The sequence below is a fragment of the Hemicordylus capensis genome, chromosome 2 (genome assembly GCF_027244095.1).
Source record: "Hemicordylus capensis ecotype Gifberg chromosome 2, rHemCap1.1.pri, whole genome shotgun sequence".
Classification (NCBI taxonomy): domain Eukaryota; kingdom Metazoa; phylum Chordata; class Lepidosauria; order Squamata; family Cordylidae; genus Hemicordylus; species Hemicordylus capensis.
Genome location: NC_069658.1, coordinates 64,764,824 through 64,786,950, shown reverse-complemented (window position 1 = coordinate 64,786,950; position 22,127 = coordinate 64,764,824). Strand labels below are relative to the sequence as shown.

The 22,127-nt window shown below is 43.8% G+C and overlaps 1 protein-coding gene across 3 annotated transcripts in view; it reads left to right on the top strand.

The window, feature by feature from the left end:
* The window catches only part of LIX1 (limb and CNS expressed 1), a 69,330-nt gene extending 47,606 nt beyond the window's left edge, over nucleotides 1-21,724 (top strand). For 2 of the 3 annotated variants that reach the window (XM_053293852.1, XM_053293854.1), the window contains exons 3-6: nucleotides 2,214-2,354; nucleotides 14,306-14,401; nucleotides 17,706-17,783; nucleotides 19,005-21,724. In XM_053293852.1, coding sequence (XP_053149827.1) covers nucleotides 2,214-2,354; nucleotides 14,306-14,401; nucleotides 17,706-17,783; nucleotides 19,005-19,289 — 600 coding nt within the window. In that variant the 3' untranslated portion in view covers nucleotides 19,290-21,724. The remainder of the gene's footprint in view (nucleotides 1-2,213; nucleotides 2,355-14,305; nucleotides 14,402-17,705; nucleotides 17,784-19,004) is intronic. The other variant, XM_053293853.1, reaches the window with a different exon arrangement.
* Nucleotides 21,725-22,127: the final 403 nt, after the last annotated feature.

Sequence of the window (22,127 nt, the reverse complement as noted above, 5' to 3'; positions counted from 1 at the left end):
TATTTAGAAACAAGTGGAGATTATAACTGAACCACAGTGGAACCAGACTCTGTTGAATCACAGTAGAACCAGATTGCTGGCACATAATATGATTGCAGAGCAGCTTTTAAACTGGCTTCTCGGGCAAAAGCCAGCAGGAGTTTCAGAGCATCCCTCAGTGACTATTGTTGGTGTCTACCTTATGTTTCTTTTTAGATTGTGTGCCTTTTGGGACAGGGAATCATCTTGTTTATTATTTATTTATTTCTCAATGTAAATCGCTTTGCAAACTTTAGTTGAAAAGCGAGTAGTAGTAGTAGTTAGAGGAGGACAACAACAACAACAACAACAACAACAACATGACACAATGCATCCCTAAGGGATAATGCTGTAAATATTCCAAAAGATCTAAAAGAAAGTGAGGTAAAACATGGCAATGAATATAAAGGCAGACATACAGCCATTTAGAGAGACAAAGGGACCGGGGGGGGGGGGGAGGGAGGCACATGCATGGGACATGTGATCCCCATTCAGACATTAAGTTGTACATGCATACAGATGTCTGTATACACGTACATGCTTTTGCGTGAAGTACTCTACATGTATTTACTTCCAAAGTTAACTTGGAGCTGATTCATGAACAGCAGTCCCAACACACAATGATGTCGGGGCTGCTGCGAGAACACACCCACTCTGATGTCATAAGAGCACATGCTGGCACATTCTCGGCACGTCCTTCATTTACATGTAACGAGTGATAATCTGAATCACCCTTTTACCTGTGCTGCAAAACTCTACTTATTTAGGATTGGGATGACCATCCAATTTGGATGACCACCCCTTACATGTGAGTAAAAGACATGCCGAGAATGCATCCGCACATCCTTTAATGATATCAGAGCAGGTGCATTCTCGCAGCAGCCCCAACATGCCTATTGGGACTGCTGTTCATTTGAACCAGCTCTTGGGCACAGGCCTCCTCAAATGCAGGGTATAGATAGGAAGTGTGCCACTGTGCTTCTGTATGTGCGCTGAACATAACATGGAAATAACAGTATGTACATACCGTTCTGTACATGCATACACAGTACACACATCCCTGTGTTGAACATAATGTGTGAATAGGGCTTTGGAAGAATGACACAATGTATAGGTGTTTATATGCAAATTGAAACCTCCAAGACGAGACAGAGAAGCTGAAAATGTTTAGGACTAAATAAGAACTAAATGAGTGTGGTGGGTATATCAGAAACCTGATGGAGAAAAGTGAGATATGGCTAGGCCTACATGTAAAATCTACAGAAAAGAAGAGGAAAGGGCTTATTACAGGGGGGAATGCTTTATATGTCAGACAAGGTAACTAATGCAGTCTCTCTTCAAAATCCCATCCTAAAACCAACTGATATGGGTCCAAAACAATCAATTTCATCCAAAAATTCCTAGATTTGCCTCACTCACCAGTGGTTTTTTTTTTTTTAAGCCAAATTTGAAACTTGCTATAATTACTCAGCTTAATTACTCAACTCCCTGATTACTTAGGGAGAGCTTTGTCAGAACTAGATCAATCACTGGCAAACATCCTAACTAACACAACAGGAAGGCGTATCTACATTGCAGAGAGCTTTCCTATTTGCACACCACAGGGTATGCAGCAGGGGAAGCAAATTTGGAAAATCTTCAAGAGTGCCTTGCTCCACCCAAACATATGTCCTTGAAGGTTGCACAGCCCTTAAGGACATATATTCAGGTGGCTCGGAGGCAGAGTAGATTGTCAAAATTCACTCCCCGCCACTGCACACACAATGGGGAACCTTTCGACAGCACAGAAATATCTTCCTGGCACAGCCATGCTGGGTTAATCGGGATATCAATCACTTTACCACCTTGGAAGCATCCCCTATCCAGAGACAATGGCAGAAAAAAAAAAGAGTCTGAGCTGTGTCCATTACCCTCTCTATAATTATATTTTTGCTGGCAGAAGGGAATTGTTCGGAAACTGCTAGGGAAAAATAAATTACTCTAAGACTAGTCTGCCAATAACCAGTAATGAACAAGATTTCTGAGAGGCTGTATTTAATTTAAGAGACAACCAGTGCAATTGATTCTGATAAATAAGAACTTCTCTTGTGTTTGAACACCTATGTTATACCAAATGGGAGATGCTCATCCTGTGAAGAGGGAAACTTGTTTTCCAATCCCTTATTTCTTTTTACAATCCCTTATTTCTTCTTCAGTGCTGCTTGAGCAGGGCAGAAGCGAGGCGAGATGCAGCCAAAGTGGCACTGATCAATTCTCTCTTCAATGAATTGCCTTGTCGCAGGATCACAAAGGAATTCATTATGGAGAGTGTCCAGGAAGCGGTTTCTTCAACCAGCGTAAGTACCATACATATCTTTGTGTGCTGTCATCAGCTGCATTTATGGTAAAGTACTACAGAACAGTATGGGAATGATTAGTGTAAGATTCTGTATAACAGTATCTCCATTGACGGGCTTCTGCCATCATGATTAATGTGTCTCTTCTGACCCTCAACCCTTTAACATGTGAAGTCTGCTGTGCTAATGGTGGGGTCAAGACTCAACTTTGAGACATAGTCTGGGAAGTGGTTAACCTGAACTGCCCTCCACATTAAGAGGCGTGTATCAATTCCAGCATCAAGGGCATCAACCCTTCTTCCTGTTAGGGATGCAGCTCCTGATGGCATAGACTCTTAGCACCAGAAACCCTATTGACCACTATGGGTCAAGGGCAGAGATAGTGAGCAAGGGAATCCCCACTCTGTCTACTCTTTCACTATTCAACTTCCCCTTTTGTTAGTCTTGGGTTTCATTCTCTCACCTGGAGAAACTTCCTTCTTCTCCCTCCCCTCTTCCTGTATGTAGAGAGCAGCAGGGCATGTAGGCCTTCTCGAGCTCCCTGAGGGATTTCCTCTTTAAAGAATTTTAACTCCATGTCTCCAGACAATATTAATTTGCAGTGCTCTCCTGTGCACTTCTGCTGCAGCTGGGGTAGATAAAGAAATCTCCTCTCCAAGCTCTCTAACCCTTCCAAACCTTTATTAGAGGGCTGTATGTACCATAATGACATGTGAAATATTTTAACCATTTTATGTGTCGCAGGCACCAATGGCCCACCCATAAAGCAGATTTCAGTAGTCATGTAGCACAGCATGCCCAGCTGTGACCTATGCCACCCCTTATCTAAGCTCAAGATAAGAAGTATGGTAGTGGCAGCTCCAAGGTACAAAAACAGAATATGGCTTGGCTGCACAACTTTGGCCTTCCAGTTGTTACTGGACTACAACTTCCACCATCTCCAGCCACAATGGTCAGTCATGAGGGATGATGGGAGCTGAGCTACAACTCCCATCATCCCTCATGACTGACCATTGTGGCTGGAGATGGTGGAAGTTGGAAGATGGTGGCAGCTGGAGGGCCAATGTTGTGCAGCCCTGGGATGGGGAAACATGTTGTACACAATGCATTTCCCTGGCCTGGTGCTCCAGTCATGATCTGTAGAGAGCTTACCAGAATTGGAACTCAGACAGCAGGCCGGGGGAGGGGGGCACATCTGGTGTATCCCTGAGCTTTAGCTATTCTGTTCTCAGTATATCACAGGAAATAGCTCATTGTCTATCACTTGGATATAGTTTGTCTTTTCCAGCCTGAAACTTGAAAAGTTGTTTCATCCATCAACAGGACACTGGTACAGTATAAGGGGGGAAAATATGCACACTGCACCTTCTCTCACACATATCTCAGTGTATCAATTAAGAGTAATGTTATTAAGATGAATGATCAGAAAAGTCTTGTAACATCCTGCCATTTCCCCCAAGGAACACATACATTCTTGAAGTGAATTAGAACATGGAAGGAAAGCCAGTAATGGCCCTAAGGCTAAACATGCTGTAAAGTATCCTAGCCCTTCAATTCACTTCCCTATATCTCCGTTTCAGTGCTTTATTCTTTACTATGTTACTGCCTCTGGCAAGGAAATGAGTTGGTGGAGAATTTTTGTCACTAAATATACCGAAACCGAATCAGACTGCTAACATCTGCATTTGAGGTTAACTGCAGATTTTGTATGTTGGCATAGTACTATTGTACATTGTCATCAGCTACTGTGCTCCATCATGCAAATGGCTGCATTTACAAATGCATAGATTCCTAGATATGACTTGAACAGGCTGTATATAGGTTTTGTTATTTGTAAGATAACAAAAAAGTACCTTGGAAATTTAAGCAATTATGCTGGAAAAGATCTTCAGAATCTTACTCATATTATTGATTTATTAAAAGCTAAAACATTCACAGCTTTGAGATTGGATCAGATCCGGGTTATTAATCCAGAGTGGTTTGACCAGGATTGCCTGAAAATTCTGACATCTCACAATCAGCTCTGCAGGGCTCAGTGATCCCAGTTATCACTTTAACCAGGGTGGCCATTATTGTGTAAACACAACCAAGATTTGGGAGATACCAAAATTGTACTTTTCTGTGTACAATTAATTCCCAGGCACAACCCTTATGTACAGTTAATCCTCATGCATAATGACATATAGCTTGTGGGCCTAGGTTATATCATTCGCTTAGCTAAAAGCAAGCCTCCCCCCCCCACACACCCGAATTACAAATAAGAAATATCTCCCATGTGGGTGCAAATATCACCCATGTGAGTGCTTGGAGTGATTTCCCCCACCATTCCCATCACCATGGTAAAAATGTGTCCAAGTGTATTAGGGATGGTCAAAAAATAAGTAATCTTATTGCAAGCATGATATAGCTGCTACAAATTGCTCCGATTAAATGTTTTGTGGTCATTGGTAGTGCAAAAAATTCTAGATCAGTAGAAACATATGACTAATCCACCAAAGAATATCGGAACACTCTTAGAAGAAGAAAAATGCTGGCTCATTCAAGAGACTTATGTCCCAGACTCCAGAAGGCTTAACGAAATCCTCCCATCTCTGCAGAAGGAACGGCTGATAAGGAGGAAAAGGGGTTTTTTTTTTGACATGGCTTGGGAAGAGGGCTAAGAGCAGCCGTTAGATGCATAAGCTGAAATTGTTCCTCTTCAGCTGAAGGTCAGTTATGAGATTGAAGGGGAAGCAGGTGGGGGAGTAGTAGTCATGATTTAGGTGTTTTTGCAGGGCAGCAGAGAAAGGCCTGGTCTATATCTGGTCTGTGGATGAAAGGAGGCTTTTCTTTTCAAGCTTTACGAGTCTCATTCCCTTTTGAGTAACAATGCTAATATACATAAGTTCAGGAAAATGGACCATGATTTATTTAGATGTGATTTTGAAAAGAAGGTTCATTTAATGCAATTCATCATTTTTTATGGAAATTTTCTAAGGTAAAAGCTTAGAATTGCAGAGTTCTGGGCAGATGTCCTCAGGGATATTTAAAAGCCAGCATAAATATTTCAGCAGTAGTGTTAATGTTACTGCATTTGAAAAGCTATAAATCTGCTGACAGAAACTGTCTTGAGTACAGAGTGGGGTTCAGTTCTGTATAGCTTCCCTAAAATAAAAGGACTTGCCAAAGAATTTCCCTGAAGGTTCTCTCCCAAAATGAACCCTGTATGTAAAAGCCGGAGGCAAGAAACCAAGACTTCCACCTGTAAGTGGCTGTTACATTGATCCACACAAGGAGAAGATGCAGTATTGTATCCCAATATCTTAAGGTACATACTCTAAGTTCTAAGTGCATACTCTAAGGCTTCCCTTCAACAAGTTGGGTCACAAGATGAGCAGGCAGTTGAGAGGGTGCAGGTTTCTCTTTGACTCTTGACCCCAGCCCAGTATGAGCACTGAGTTGGATAGATGCTATGTCCCAAACCAGGATCAGTTTACTTCATGAAAATTGAGTGGAAAAGTAACTTTGTGTTGAATCTCAGTCTCAAAAGATTGCTGTGCGAAGACCAAACATCACACTGGCTGCATTCACACATAACATGGAACCATCGGACTCATGGTTCCCCACCAACCCCCCGCTTACTAGGGATGGGCCTGGACCGGTCCGGAGGCCATTGTAAAGGCCTCCGGATCATCCAGACCGGTCCGGACCTGGGCGGTTCGGTTCGGGTGGAGGGGGGTAGCTTTAAGAGCAGCGGGAGGGTTTACTTCCCCCTCCCGCCACTTTCCCGCTCTGGCACTGTAATTGCAAGAGTAATTGGGGCAGCAGGATACCTGTTACTGTAAAAAAACCTCCCAGTAGTCCTTTGCGTGCGCGCATGTCACAGAGATGTGAAGCGCGTGCACAATGTGTGCACGCGCAAAGGACTACTGGGAGTTTTTTTAGAGTAACAGCGGGGAAGGGGCGGCAGGGAGGTATCCTGCCACCCCAATTACTCTTGCAATTATAGCGCCAGAGCAGGAAAGTGGCAGGAGGGGTAAGTAAACCCTCCCGCTGCTCTTAAAGCTACCCCCCACCCCAGTGCCAGACCGTAGTTGGCGGTTCCGTGCACACCCCTACCGCTTACCTGTCCACCTTTGGATATAATGGGCTGGATCTGAACAGCAGTCTGCAAGACTACAGAGAGCAGGGGGGACTGGCTATGCAGGCTTCCTTCTGACATGAAGGACATCCCCAGCAGCCAATCACAGCCGGAGAGAGGGAGGACCTTCCTCCCTCAACTCTGGCTGCAGTGACTGCAGCCTGCAATTCAGAATTTGGATGTACCACAGCCGGCTGCAAACTACAGGTAAGAACAGTGAAACTCACTATAGACTGAGGGGTTCAAATCAGAGTTTGGGGAGGGAAACCTCAGGTCGCTTTTTGAACAGAGCCAAGGTGGCATGCATTCAGACATACACAAAATCCAACCTCTGCTCCATTTAGCTCATTTCCAATTTTGTGCGAATGCGGCCATTATATCAAACACATAGTTTGGCCTTGTTTTTTTGTTTATAACTTAAATAGCAGCGGAGGAAAGTAATCGGGACTACTGTGTGAGGAGGGGATTTAACAGACCTGAGGGAGGTCCCTGACTGGAACCAATGACAGCTAGAGGCAAATAGCAGCCACAGGGATCCCAATTCAAATCCCAATTTGTGAGTATTGGGCCGTGTGTGTGTGTGTGTGTGTGTGTGTGTGTGTGTGTGTGTAAACAATTTGAATCATGACTATTAAAGCCTCCTCCTTGCCTGGCAGTCTTTGATGCCACTCCCCGAAAGGTATCAGATCCCCAGTGTATGGCTCAGAGCCCTGAATCTCATAGTCAGGAGCCTGTCCATCCAGCGTCCAAGTCAAGGTCCCTGTCAGGGCTGCTGGAAGTTCCCCGGAGCCCTCTCCAGTCCGTCTGTCCGATGTCTTCATTGAGGTCTCGGGCAGGGTCGCAGGCAGCTCTTCAGAGTCCTCCCCAGTCTGCAAAGAAAACACAAGAGAACACTTTACTAGAAGTATCAGGTTCAAACTGCCTCCCACACAACCTGGGCCACTCACCAGATTTCCACGGGTCCAGAGCCCAACAAGGTGCAAGGCCTCCTCCATGGAAGGATAGTGAACTGGGCACAGCAGTCTGGTCATGAGCAGGGAACAAGGGTTGAGCAGGAACAGCCAGAAATTCCTAAGCCAACACGAAACTGGAATCCCTCAGAGTCAAAGGCTTGGGCTGAAGCACACTCCAGGAATGACATGTTGTTTCCAGCAATCTGTTCACAGCCTGCTGGCTTTGATTTATGGTGCTAGACTAATTGGGTTCCTCCTCCCATCAGCTGCCAACAGTTCAGCATTTATCTTCCCTATTAAGCAACCATTTATGCTGTCTGAGTGTTTCCAGCTGCTGCTGGTGATGCTCCCATCTCCACTGTTGGGGGGTTATTGTTTGTACACTTTCCGGCTCCGGGTTTGGCTCTTCACCCCTCTTCTCCTGTGCAGCTTTGTCCAGACCTGTCTCAGACAATTCTTGTGGCCTGACAGCCAAGCTCTCTTCTCCAGGTACTTCTGCAGCTGCTGGAAGGCTGCCAGCCTCCTGTTTGTCCTCGCTATTCGAGGACAAGGGCATGACACTCATCAGCCCCCTCATTCTCGATTGGGGGACAGGTGGTCATTGCAGCAGCAGCAATTGCTTCTTGTCTCTGTCTCCTCCCTAAAACATACTGTGCTGGGAACAAAACAAACACTCTAGCCCCCAATGCATCACTTGTCTCCTACAGTTTCTCTTTGGGGAGATGTCAGATGTAATTATTTAAGTGGGGGCATGATTGAGTTTAATTATCAAAAGGGGGGCTGTGAGCCCGGGCCCTGGATCTTCTAAGTACCTAACAATGCCCCAGTCCTCACCCAAGATGGGAACAACAACAAGCAGAATGCCTTTAACATAATGTGTGGTTTGGCCCTGAATTGGCCTAGGAAAATTGGGACTCCAGGCAGAGTGCTTCATGTGATGGAACTTTTGTTGCAAGCTGCTCCTCTCCAGTACAAATTAAACCAGACCTACCACAGCTGGTATGTACCAGCCAAGACCACACTGGTTACTTATTTATAACACAGTTACTGAAAATCTTCTTTCAGCATTACCAAAGGAAGATGTGAACATTTCAAAAAAATCACATTTTATATTAGCAATAGGGATGTGCACAAATTGATTTTGTGTTCTGTTTCAAGCTTGAAATGAAATGCAAATGACTGAAACGTTCTGTCAAAACAACTGGTCTGATTGGTTGTTTTGATGGCACAAACTAGAAACGGCTGAGTCTTTCGGCCATATGGAACAACAGGGAAACACGAACACCCCATTGTTCCCAATGGGTATCTGTTCAGGGTTGGAACAGCCTAAGGAATCAGGTGTTCAGGAAGGCCCAGCTCATCTGCCTACCTTTTTCACTCCGGTGGAGGCTGTGATCCTGTGGCACCTGTCCATAAGAACAGCCATGGCGGCAGCAGACTGGTGCTCAGCGCTTTCAACGGGGATGCCTCACCTAGCTGCAACACCAGAAAGACCAAGCGCAAACCACACAACCAGGTTCAAAGTGTGTGCCACACAATGGATAGCCATAAAATGAAACTGCTTGGTTGACTTCACTATGTTAATACCATTGTCGGTTATCATGAACCCTCAGTGAAGGTTTGGCTGCAAGGTCAGCCATCCCTCCAACTGGTGATCCATGGCCACCAACAGCTCCCCAGCACCTCCACATGCAGAAGAGCCCACCTGTGCTTTGCTGCATGGGAGGGGCTGGCCACACCACCAGTAGCAGACGTCCTCTCACTCTCCTGCCCCCACCAGCGTGTCATGAGAGACAAGAAAGAACCATGCAGCCCACTGCCGCTGGTCCACAGATCAGCAGTGCAGTGCTGTGTCCAGCAGCCCCAACATAACCTCCCTGCATGGAGAGCACCACACACCTGTTGAAGCTGGTCCATAAGGGAATCTTATAGTTGGGGGGCAAACAGTATAAGCAGCCCGCAGAAGCCAGCATTCTCCACCACCTGGAATGGCTGGTCATCCAAGCTGATCATCTTGACAATGGCCCGGGTGATGAGACGAGGCTTTGGATAATGAGATCACTTTCCCACTGACTGCCCCCACTGCACAGGCAAATTCCCCTGCTTAGGAGCAGGAACAGTTGCCTCACTGCTAATTGATGGCACACCAGGCCTATTGCCGCCAGCAGGAGCAGGAGTCCCAGAGTGATGTTGTTGCAGGAGCTTCAGCATCCTGACATCCCAAAATGCTTAGGGTCCTCCTCTCTGCTGGCCTGTGCCTGGCAGTGGGTGCAGACAGCATGGGTTGAGTCACCAGAGCAGAGCTCATAGTGGTCCCACACTATGCTGCCATCCGAGCCAATCTGGCCCCATTTCAGTGGTGGTGTTACTGCAGCTGCTGATTTCTTCTGTGGGCACCACCACTGCCCTCAGTCCAGGGTTGAGAAGGTCCAGGAAGTAGAATGAGTTCCTCCTGCTCCTCAGTCTCAGACCTGGGGGTCACACTGACAAAGAGGATTGGAGAGGATGGTGAGACTGATCTGGCCGGGCTAACAGCCCCAATATTCTCTGCTGCCACAGAAACAGCTTCTTTCCTGACAGGGAAAGACCTCCCACCCCAATCCTGTGCTCCAGGACCATCCTCCTCCCCATAGGTGAGCCTGTGCACAGGCAAAGCAGTGCTGATGACTCGCGGAGCAAGCTCCTTGACCAGCATCACCCCTTCCTCTGCCTGCCACTCTGCTCTTGCCTCTGCCTTGTACCCTCCTGGGTGTCCTGAGGTTAAACAAAAATTCAAGCCCTCACTGATGAGTGGGAGAAGCACCTTTAAGGTGGGTATTTAAAAAGGGAGTGTGGGGTCAGAGGTGGTATAATTATGATTTGTGTGCCACACACAGTGCTATCTATAGCACTGTAGTTCAGACACAGAAGCTAGAAAAATCAAATCCCTCCAAATACAGAAGCAGGCTTTGTGGAAGGGAGGGTTGGAGGGGAGTGAGCAACAATGGGGGAATTCTAAAGGGAGGGGAGGGAAAAGGGATTACTGTGGCTTCTCCTCACCCACCATTCCTGTTCTTCCTAGTACCTAATACCTCCCCCAATCTAGGCCCTATTTAAAGAACTCTAACCTGACCAGGGCTAGGGGGCGGGGCTTACCTTAAGTTCCAGCATCTTCTTCTGGAGTTTGGCCAGGTGCTGCTCTCTGAGGCACTCGGGCCGAGCAGATACTGGGACTCAACAGCTGGGGGTTGGGCAGGTGGGTGCCAGGCAGGCACTCATCCACCCCAAAAATTAAAAAAAAGAAACAGCTGGGGGCAGGGAGAACACAAATAAAACAACACCTAGGAAACAGAGAAAGAGCTGGACAGGCTGGGCACTAGAGAGAATTCACAAAACACACCAGCCTACACAACTAAAAAATGAAATCCAGTCCAGGCACAGCAGAAGCAAAGGTACAGCTTGGGACTGCAAATGATAACAACAACAACAGTCAGCACAGCACCCATTATTAAAGCCACTGGGGGTTGGCTACAACAAAAAGAAGAAATCCACAGAAAAAGAAGAAACCCACAAGAGCACCCAGTTCAACCCACAGGGGCTGCTAGTACAATTTAAAACGGGGGGAGCAATTGGTTAGCACTAGGGATGTGCACAAAACCAGTTTGCCTGGTTCGGTTCGAATTCGAAAAGGGTTCGAACCAGGAGGGGGAGGTTCGGTTTTGGTTTTGCTCAATCCCCTGGTTCAGTTCGAATTTGAACCATTTCAAACTGGTTCAAATCTCCCAAAGTGGGTGGGGTGGTAACTGGTACCCATGGGTACCTACCACCCAAACCCCAAAGCAATCGGACACTCATATGATTTTTTATGAATATTTTGATTTTTTTCCCTCATAGGGTATAATGGGACTCGAACCAGCCAATTATTCCCTATTGTGTAGCACCCATGGGTGCCAACATCCATCCAAACCCTGAAGCAATCGAACACTCCTACGATTTTTATGAATATTTGAAATATTTTTAATTATTTTTATTTTAATAATTTTTAATTATTTTTATTTTAATAATTATTTAATTATTTTTAATTATTTTTCTCATAGAGTATAATGGGACCTGAACCAGCCCATTATCCCCTATTGTTTTTGAACTTCAAAAATCACTTAAAAATCAGCCCTTTGCCCAATTCCTTTCAAATAATTCTGATAGTTTCCTTGCCCCCCTTGGGAACTACCACCCACCACACTCTGCTCTAGGCCACCCTCCCCCACCCCCGATGTGTAGCTATACATTTGCTGCAATCCTCATTATTCCCTATGAGGAATTCAAAAATACTTTAAAGTTCTCCAGTAATCGGAGTGTATGATTGCCTTGGGGTTTTATTGGGATGCCTACCACCCACCCTAGTTTTGTGCCTCCAGGTGCTCCACAATAGGGGATAATAGGCTGGTTCGGATCCCATTATACCCTTTGAGAAAAATAATTAAAACTATTTCAAATATTCATAAAAAAATCATAGGAGTGTTTGATTGCTTCAGGGTTTGAATGGTTGTTGGCACCCATGGGTGCTACACAATAGGGAATAATTGACTAGTTCAAGTCCCATTATACCCTATGAGGAAAAAATAAAAATAAATTTCAAAAATTCATAAAATATTTTACGAGTGACCGATTGCTTAAGGGTTTGGGTGGTAGGTACCCATGGTTGCCAGCTACCACCCCACCCACTTTTAGAGGTTCAAACTGGTTCAAACCAGTTCAAAATGAACCACCCCCAGTTTGTTTCAAATTCGAACCTGCAGCTCGAACCTGATGGCTGGTTCGGTTCAAATTCGAACCATTGAACGGAACCAGTTCGAATTCAAACCGTTTTGAATTTGAACCGGTTTGCTCATCTCTAGTTAGCACTGCAAAAAATGGGGGGGACTTGGGGGGGGCGGGCAAACGGATAAGTTAGTGGAGATAGGAGTCTCTTTTTCTACTGGGCCAGGCAGGCCAGGCCACCACCATCAGTTTGCATTCTCCTCTGCTGCAGTCTTTTTCTGATCCTTCCTCTGATGTATCCTCTTCAAGAGAGACACACTAAAGGGCTCTCCCTGCCTCCCAGGCTCCTTAAATACATTTTGAAGCTCCCTCCTTTGGGGCTCCCCCCTCCCCCCCAGCCAATGGGGACACAGTTGCCCATAACAACACTCGATTTGTATGATAACATGCCAACCAAGAAGCAAGCCAATCAGAAGCCAGTGCCAGAAAACCAATCAGCAAGGGGGAAACAGGCATCCAAAATGGCACTCGGATAGGCAAAATGTTTCAACTGATATGGGATTGTTCTGCTCCGAGCTCGAAACAGGTCCAGTGTTTTGTTTCGAGCTCAAAACACGGCCCATTTCAAATGGAAACATTTTTCTGGCAAAACGTTCTGCACATCCCTAGTTAGGAAGATGCAGCTAGAAGTTAAATTTACTGTTACTGTATTTATTTTTAAGTTGTATACCCTGCTCCCTAGCCAAAAACCAAAGCAAAATGGTTTTCATGGAAAATTGTGTACAAATTCTGAGACAAATGATGAAAATTGGGAGTTCCAAATGATAATGATTAGGATTTTACCACTGGCTGACTGACACCCAGACTAATGAAGCATTGGTGCAATGGGAGAAGCACCAGTGTATCTGAAGAGTTCCAAACCAATGCTGCACTGGTGCTTGTGTGTGTGGGGAGAGCAAATTTCAATGACTCCACCCAGAAGCACCCTGTACTACCTAAAAATGTGCCCCTTGCTAACATACAGCTCAGCATACTGCCCATGGAAGGACACATACACAGGGCTTCTGCCCCAGCTGAGAGGCCATCCTTGCTATGAGATGTGGCGGGGGCCATTGCGGGCACACTATGGTGTGTGTAATTGCTCTGCCGCGCTGCCACCACCACTATTCCCAATGGGATAAGTGAGAGCTGGTCTTGTGGCAGCAAGCATGAATTGTCAGGGTCCACCCTGATTTGCATTTGAATGGGAGACTACCTGTGACCACTGTAAGATGTTCCCTTATGGGATGGAGCCCCGCTGGGAAGAGCATCTACATGCAGCAAGTTCCAAGTTCCCTCCCTGGCATCTCCAGATAAGGCTGAGGGAGATTCCTGTCTAAAACCTTGGAGGAGCCGCTGCCAGTCTGTGCAGATGACACTGAGCTAGATGGACCAATGATCTGACTCAGTATATGGCAGCTTCCTATGTTCCTATGCTACAGTAGCAATACAATTCTTAGGAGGCATGGGGGAGGGGGGTTCTGATTGAACTCACATGCAGCCAGCACAGACATCCTGCTTTTCTATCAGCAAGGTGCTGCATGGTTTGTAAGCCACCGAGTGTTGTGTACCCTTCAGAGACACATTTTTTTGGTGGCACAAACTGTTTTCAGGGGAAAGGGGAAGTTGTCAAAATTTGCCCCTGCTCTGCATGGGCAATAGAGCTGAGGAAGCAAACTCATCAGAAGAACCAGTGCATTTCCTATAGCACCAGTAATTCTAGGAGCCAGCGTGGTGTAGTGGTTAGAGTGCTGGACTAGGACCGGGGGAGACCCGAGTCCAAATCCCCATTCAGCCATAATACTAGCTGGGTGACTCTGGGCCAGTCACTTCTCTCTCAGCCCTAACCTACTTCACAGGGTTGTTGTGAGGAGAAACTTAAGTATGTAGTACACCGCTCTGGGCTCCTTGGAGGAAGAACGGGATATAAATGCAAAATAATAATAATAATAATAATTAATAATAATAATTCATTAGCCTGGATCCAGCCACTGATCCTGTAGCACAACATTGTGTATGAGGATGTGAATATGATTTTAATGTTCTACCTAGAAACATGTTCCTATAATTTAAAAATCTTCCTCTCTCTCTTTGCATCAAAGGGTACATTAAATGATGCGGACGACCCAAGCACAAGTATTGGAGCCTATCATTATATGCTGGAATCAAACATGGGGAAAACAATGCTGGAGTTTCAGGTACCAGCCTGTAGTTTATTCAGTGTCCCTACATAAAGACTGGCAAATATTTTAACGAATTAATTGTTTAACTAAAAAGGTATGGTCTCATTTATGTTTTTTGAATTGGACAGATGCCCCAGACTAGGACCATTTTACCACATTAAAACTGAATGTTAGAGTAGCTTTGTGATTCATTTCAAACTCAAACATAACCAGCAAGTTGGCCAAAGAAAATTCAGGCATCAGGCACACATGAACATTTGTTTTATACAAATACATTTATAAAGACAGAAAGCAGCATCTTAAATTATTCCATTATTCAGTATTGAAAAACAAACTTTCAAGAATAACAGTTCTGATTGTGTATGCACACATTCCTTTTCTTTAGTTTGTTAAAGATTATTTAATCATTTCCCCCCTTTTACAGCATTTTCCAGATTACATTCCAGTTGGCGAGAAGTTGCCTTTTATTCATCCCTCTAGCTATTTTAATGTGTACTGGAAAACTAACTAAACAGTCCAAGCTGACGTGTCTTGATGTTCCAAAAAAACTATCCAAGTCGTATTTTAAAACCTGCCCTTTAGAAGTATAACTATACCAACTTTGCTTTTGATTGTTGTTTTTCTTCTGTCTGATGAAAGGCAGACCAAGAAGGTTTGCCTATTGGTATAAGAGTGGAATATCCAAGCTGAGCATACCCATTTATTTCTGGAATAAATGGCAGAATGTTTGCAACTCAGAATGCTCACAAAGTGGAACACAATCCATTCCAATTTATCTGAGACCCATTTCAGACAAACCGTGACTGTCATACAAGCATCATCGTTTCCCAATTGCTATGAAAGCAAGAGCTATCTAATTTTTTGTGTTGGGATGAGCTTTTCCAAATTGCTTCATTCTTTTGCTTTACTACCTCAAGATGACAAATTGCTTCACTACCTATAGGAAACTATAAAGAAGATTTTTATTTTTATTTTTATGTCAGGACCTATATAATTTTGTGATCAGTAAAGTATATATTTTAAAATGGATAATATTTCAGTCAATGATAGGAAACAGTCAGTGATAATCTAATTGGAATGGCCTATGTAAGGGCCAAACTACATATGCCATTAAACCCTTCTTTGCAAGATGAGCTTAATGTGGAAATTGACCAGAAATTGTCCTTTTATCTTTAGAAATTAGCCACGGGGCCCCTGAATGGACTTGGGAGGGTGACACATGAGGAGAAGGGGATTAGCACTTTCCTTTTGCACCATTTATACCCCCAACCCAATTGCTCCCCTGAATTTTTTCCAAAAGTGACAATTTGCTGAAAATTTCCACTTCAGTGACAAATTGCCACTTTGCCAGGAAAGGAGATTTGCCACTTTGTCAGGGAGAAGATTTTCTGAATGAACATTCACAATATGAAAGTATTAACCCTCTCCGTGCCACACATCATACTCCTGAGTTAGACTGGGGAGTCTGTGGCCAATTTTTAAAATAAAAGGACTCCTTCTGATAAATTTCAGGATTATACCCAACTTTAATAATGGGTTTAACATCACATGCAGTTTAGCCCTAAGTCTTGCAATGAAATCTATGCATGTTTTCTCAGAAGCAAATCCCATTGCATTCAGTGCAATGCAATTTGCACAAGAACACCCTAACCTAGGTAAGTGTCCATAGGATTGCAGCCTTAACCAAGCAAGCACCTTGGCGTTTTCCAGATTACGTGGTGTGACGTGACCGCAACGCTTCCGCTAAGTGCCCTTCCATATTGCCCGTGTTTCCGCATTGGTGTCGCTGCGTTGTCAGCAGGGTGCCACTCATATTTCCCATGCCTTGCTTCAAATTTTATTAATGCTTTCCCCCCTACAACATTGCGCTGCAGGGAAGTAGCTGTATTTTTCCATTGCAGGGAGGCTTGCCCCATATTTTATGCGTTGCAGCATGGAGTGTTGTGGATGGTTATTTTCATTCATGAAATAATTTTTATTTGACTGGGGGTGGGGGAGGCGGCATGGAGGCATCATTCATGAACCTAATCACCAAAGTTAAGCAGAAAAGAGCTAAATGGAAGCTCAAGCCACTGAATGCATCAGAAAGAGCTCTGTCATCCTCCAGAGGATGCAGGAGTTCTACAAGGCTTAATTGCTTATGGTGTTGCTTATGGTGGGGAGGGTGAGAGGCTCCCTTCCCCCCTTTCCCCACCAAAAGCGTGTCGCCAGCGAGGCACAGAGGAGGCTCTACTGGCCAGCCAGGGGGGGTGGCTGCGTCACCCCACTGTGTGCCCCTCTGCCTCATCGCACTGCTTACTTGAATGCTTGCCCACTTGCCCACCTGCCTGAGTTGGTGGGTGGGTGGGAAAGGGGTGTGTGTGTGTGGCTGTCAGGGCAAGGCTTGGCTGCCTCCCTGAGTGCCGGACTGAGATAATCTGCTGGTTCTGGCGCCGGGGTGAAACGACTTGTTTGTCTGCGCATGCGCAAGGGGAGGCTGCTGAAGCCTGGGCTCCTCCCTCCCTCTGTGCTCCCTCATATTGTCTCCAATCAGGCAGCCACTCTCGACTAGCCGGGCTAGTCTGCTGGTGGATTTGCACAAGAACATCAATAAATCATTAAAAACAAACAAAAACAGTTTGTCGCATCTGTGACCCCATTGGCCAAAAATGGAGGAGGAGGAGGAGGGGCCAGTGAATGCAATGCAAATGGAATATGGACATCCCCTGCCTGGAAAATCCACTAGCGTGATGGTCAATATGGAAGGCCCAAACCCTGTCACGATACACAGAAAACCGCCCGAGAACCACTGCGCTCGCAGTTTCAAACTGCTGCCTCATTCTGTTGCACTTTGCAAACCTCTAACTGGTACAAATATCGTAGTCCATAAAACACCCTTGCAGATGATAGAAAGAGATTTGAAAATAATTTCCTCTTCCTATGTGCTTTGGGATGTGCTCCGTTTTAAAAATTAACAGCATGAACCCTAAAGGTAAGTGGTTTTCCAGACATAGAACAGGAAGTTTTCATATGTTTGAAGCGTAGCTGTAAAAGACTGTTGTACAAGTGGTTGTACAAGGTCTTGTGCATGTAGAACATAATCTATGGATTTAATTCAACTTTCTCACTCAGAGTTCTAGCCCGAGGTGTAAAATGGCCCTTCCATGATACCTTCTGCATGAATCCAGCCCACTGGATTCCAGCCCACGACTTACCTTTGGAAATATCCAACCCATTGCTTACCTACAAAATCCCCACTATTTTCCTAATCGTGAAAAATAGATTCTGCTTTAGGGTCGTTTACTCAGATGAAACTGATGGTTTGGTTTTTGTTTTGTAGGAACTGATGATAGTCTTTCAGCTGCTCCACTGGAATGGAAGCCTCAAAGCCCTACGTGAAACAAAGTGCTCTCGGCAAGTACGTATTCTCATAAAACCCAACACAAACAGCATCAGCGCCTAATAGTCACACATAAAATACACAAGCGATACTCACCAGATCATTAAATGCACAGTATGTGCTGCACTTTCTATAGGCACATTTTTACAAAAGTTAAGCATTTTAAATTCCCAATGATCAGCGTTAGTTAAACGTGAGCTTAACTCTCTCCCTCTGAAATAAATGGGGTTTACAAATCTCATTGTGGTATCTATGCTGGCCTTGGGCTGAAATAAACAAATACATACATACATTGTGGTATCTGATGTTAAACTAAGAAATATCTTAATTTTAGACACTCTAGGAATCCCAGTGTGTCTACGACATCCCCATAGTAAAGCATGTGCACAAATTAAGGTTGCAGATTATGTAGAATGTATAACATGAAAGATGTATATGTAGAATGTATTATACATAATGTATTACACATTATGTAGAATGTATAACATGAAAGATGTTAGCACTTTTCTATTAACTCTGTCTGAATAATGACTAGTTGCCAATTTCCTCTGACACCGTGGGCAGCATCCAGATTAAGCACTCCACCAGTGTAACTCCTGTGAACAGGAGCAGCATTATGCTCTCAGAAAAGGTCCTTGCACAAGCAGAACACTTCTTCCGCTCACAGAAGGAGTTATGTTTTAACAGAGGACATAGTCTGGATTCTGCCCAGTGATTGGTATTGTGTAGCTCACAAGACCATCTCATGGCACACTTCACAAGAGCCCAGCTGAGCTCAGTTGAGGAAGAGGAAGATTATGATGATCTAGACTGGATGGTTTCAAAGATTAGCACATGTGATGGTAATAGGAGGAACTGCAAGATAAGGAAGCCCAATCTATTATGGTTTTCAAGATCTAGGTCTCCTCATTTCATGATCCAAGAGAGTGGTTTAAGCTCATTTCTGAGAGGGAACGGGCAAGCTGCACAGGGCTCTTGAGCAACTCAAAATGATTCAGCTACATTAAATTACAGTCAGTTCCAGTTTATGATAGGTTTCCTTTGCATCCTTTATTGTTGAATATGTGGCTTACATTGGTACTCAGTTGTCCAGGTGAACTGGCAAACATTCAAAAACCAAATGTTTTGAAATAGTGTTATAATATACAGTATCTCAATATATTGAAATATTGTTATGTCTTACTATTTGTTATTCTTATTGGTTCTTTGTTACTAACGCTTAATTTCTTTGGGCAATAGGAAGTGATTTCCTACTATTCCCAATACAGTTTAGATGAAAGGATGAGAAGTCACATGGCACTGGACTGGCTTATGAAGGAGCAAGAAACTCCAGGTATTATTTCACAAGAGCTACAAGTGGCACTTAGAGAGCTGGAAGAAACTAGGAAAGCTGGACAAGAGCTGCGGTTTTACAAAGAAAAAAAAGAAATCCTGGGTTTAGCGCTGAGTCAGCTGTACTGCGATCATGCCACCATCTCTTCAAATGACGATCATCTAAGCCTAGCCCTAAGGGATTATCGCTAGGGCAACCTAGAGCCTCTATGGCCATTACATGGGCAGGTGAGACTGAGCTGCCGGATGCAAAGTCTTGATAATTGAGTTCAAAATGAAGTAACAGTGTAATGTACAAAGCAGGAAATCTCAAATTTTCTCAAGTTGAGAAGCACGAATCACAGGTACATGTGGAGTCCACGGATCTCATACACATGTTCACAGAAAGCACATGATGCTTTCTTTTTCACTGCTTGGAAAATGCCTAAATCTATCATTATACAATGTGAAATGCAATCCCAATAAGAGAGGATTTAAAATATTTTTAAAATAGTTATAGCATAGGTTTATAACTCCTTTAATAACAGCAATGTTCATTTAATAGCTAAGACAACGTCTTTATATAACCTAACTAAGGTCAACAGAATTGTGTACTGAACTGAATTCATTCGTATGGAAGTTGTATGTGAATAAGGAGGCATCTCTGCAATAAGCAAAAACTGCCAGTTGATATTTTTCATCATTATTCCAACTATAGATCAAAGAGGAACCAATTTTCTTTCAATCATAAGTGCAGTAAAAGCAGTGATATGAAACCAGATAGCGATTAGTTATTCTTGAAAAACAGTTAAGATGGACACTTTCTTCTGGAAGAAAAAGTCACTTGACTTCAGACAAATAGAACATAAACCTATCTGTAGCAAGAACTATATAGAGATATTTTTTCTTCTTTAAAAGAAAATTAGCTAGAAATTATTTACTGAGTTAGGTAAAGCTAGGTAAACCTCCACCTAATTACCTAGCATAGGAAGCTATATACCAAGGCTGGGTTTTTTCTTTCCCTTCTTCAAAGCGAAACAAATTGCCATTTTAATTATGCTCCAAGGTTCACGCATTTGGTTTGCTCATCTTGTTCTTTTGTTTGTTTGTTTCCACATCAAATGAGATCAAGAAACTAAAAACTTCGATCAGCATCTAGAACTGACTGTGCCAATAATCACAATAACCCAATACAAAAGCACATGCTAAAAGCAAATCAGTGTTTGAAATTAAACATGTCAACAAATTTACCAGCACAATGCCCAAACTCATCCTGGTAGAGTCGGACTACTACTCAAGTATCACAAACAAATACACAATGTATGGATTACTAGGATCAGGATGTTAATTCTCACATTGTTTCTGAATTTATTTCTGAGGAAAATCTAGGATTTCTGAGGAACACCAAGAAGCCCTTAAGTGACAGCTGAAATTCATTTGGTTCATGTATTAATCTCAACCTAGTAAAGTGCTAGGCTAACTTTCAAGTTGCTGACTTGAATTGTGCCAATAATGCCATGAAAACCTAAGAAAGAAACCTGCCTGGTATTGTTCTATTAGAATTTTTAGGGCAAGATTGAACAAAACAGTCTCTTTCACATCAAGGCAAACTTCCCTCCCATTTTTGTGGGAAAGCACTAACTGATAGCTTGATATGGGCTACTCAAAGTATTCAATGCAAGCAAAGGGCCATGATCCACCAGGATGCTTTTCTGTGGGAGCCAAACCTTCTGAAATGAATGGAAGCTGTGCAGCAATATTTCAGTGTGGTGTACATGAAAGAACTTCTTGTTGAACTACAGGTGGCTCTCATTATCTGCAGGGCTTCCATTCTAGCTTTCAAACACTCATAACAAAATAGCAGATAACGAGACCATGAATGAATGGGAACTGGAGGGGGTTTAGGTTCCTAGAGGTCAGAAAAGGGATTTTTAAAAGGCAGAAATAAGAGCAACAAAGCAACATACCATGTTTTTCATGTGTCCAGCTGCCCAGCAATGCCCCCGCCCCACAAACCCCCAATTCCACTGATTTTCTGTGAAAAATCATAAGGAATTTTTTTTTAAAGAGAGCCACAAAATGGCTCAGTTCAGCAAAATGGTGACCAGAAATGACCTTGGAGGTCATTTCCAACCACCTAGGAACCATGGATAGGTGATTTTCAGCTTTTTTAGATAACGAGGACGGGTGTACATGGCCCGACCGCAGTTTCATGTGAAACTGCAGGTGCCAGGGCTGTGGATAATGAGGATCACCTTTATCTCCAAAGTAACTATAACGATGGTGTTCCATTTTTTAGCATGGTGAAGTAAATCATAATGGGTACTGAGTGCTCTTAATTGTGTGTATTAACAGCCTAATAACCCTGTTTTCCCAGTTCCCATATCCTAATGTTTGAACAGCAAAATGCCATCAAAGGACAATTCATCACGTCAACTGGAATTGGTGTGAACACCACAATTATGCTGGGTAAACTTAATGGGTTGCTTTATTTCCAACATTCCGTTATCAGAACCCTCTGATAACAAAAAATGCAATTCCTCTGCTGAAGTGGAGCAGGTTGAGTCTGGAAACTGTGTTGATGCTTGGGAACTACAGATCACTGAACTCTCTGGAAGAAGTGAAATATGAATGTAATAAAGTAACTTTCCCTAGAAACTTGCTTTGCTTTCATAAATGGGATGGACATCTATAGAAAGAAAAATGAACTCCCCACCCCAGTAAAGTCAAATTAGTCATATCTCTTGGTAAATTCTGTATACTGTATATGAGACGCAGCCAGCACTTATAACAGTAAGGCTTTGTCTGAACATCCTATGACACAGGGGTAGCATCTAGATCTTTAGGAGAGCAGTACTATTCTGTCAACAAAAGCTCCTTCTGTGAATCGAAGGAGAACTCCACTGACACAAGGACTCTTGTGCGAATTTAACTTTCCTTCCACTGGAATGGAGCACCATTCCATTAATGGAGCACCATTCCATTAAAGGTCTGGAGGCTGCTTGTGGTTTCTAGCTCCAGTTTTCTAGTTCCAAGGAGTCTTGTCCTTAT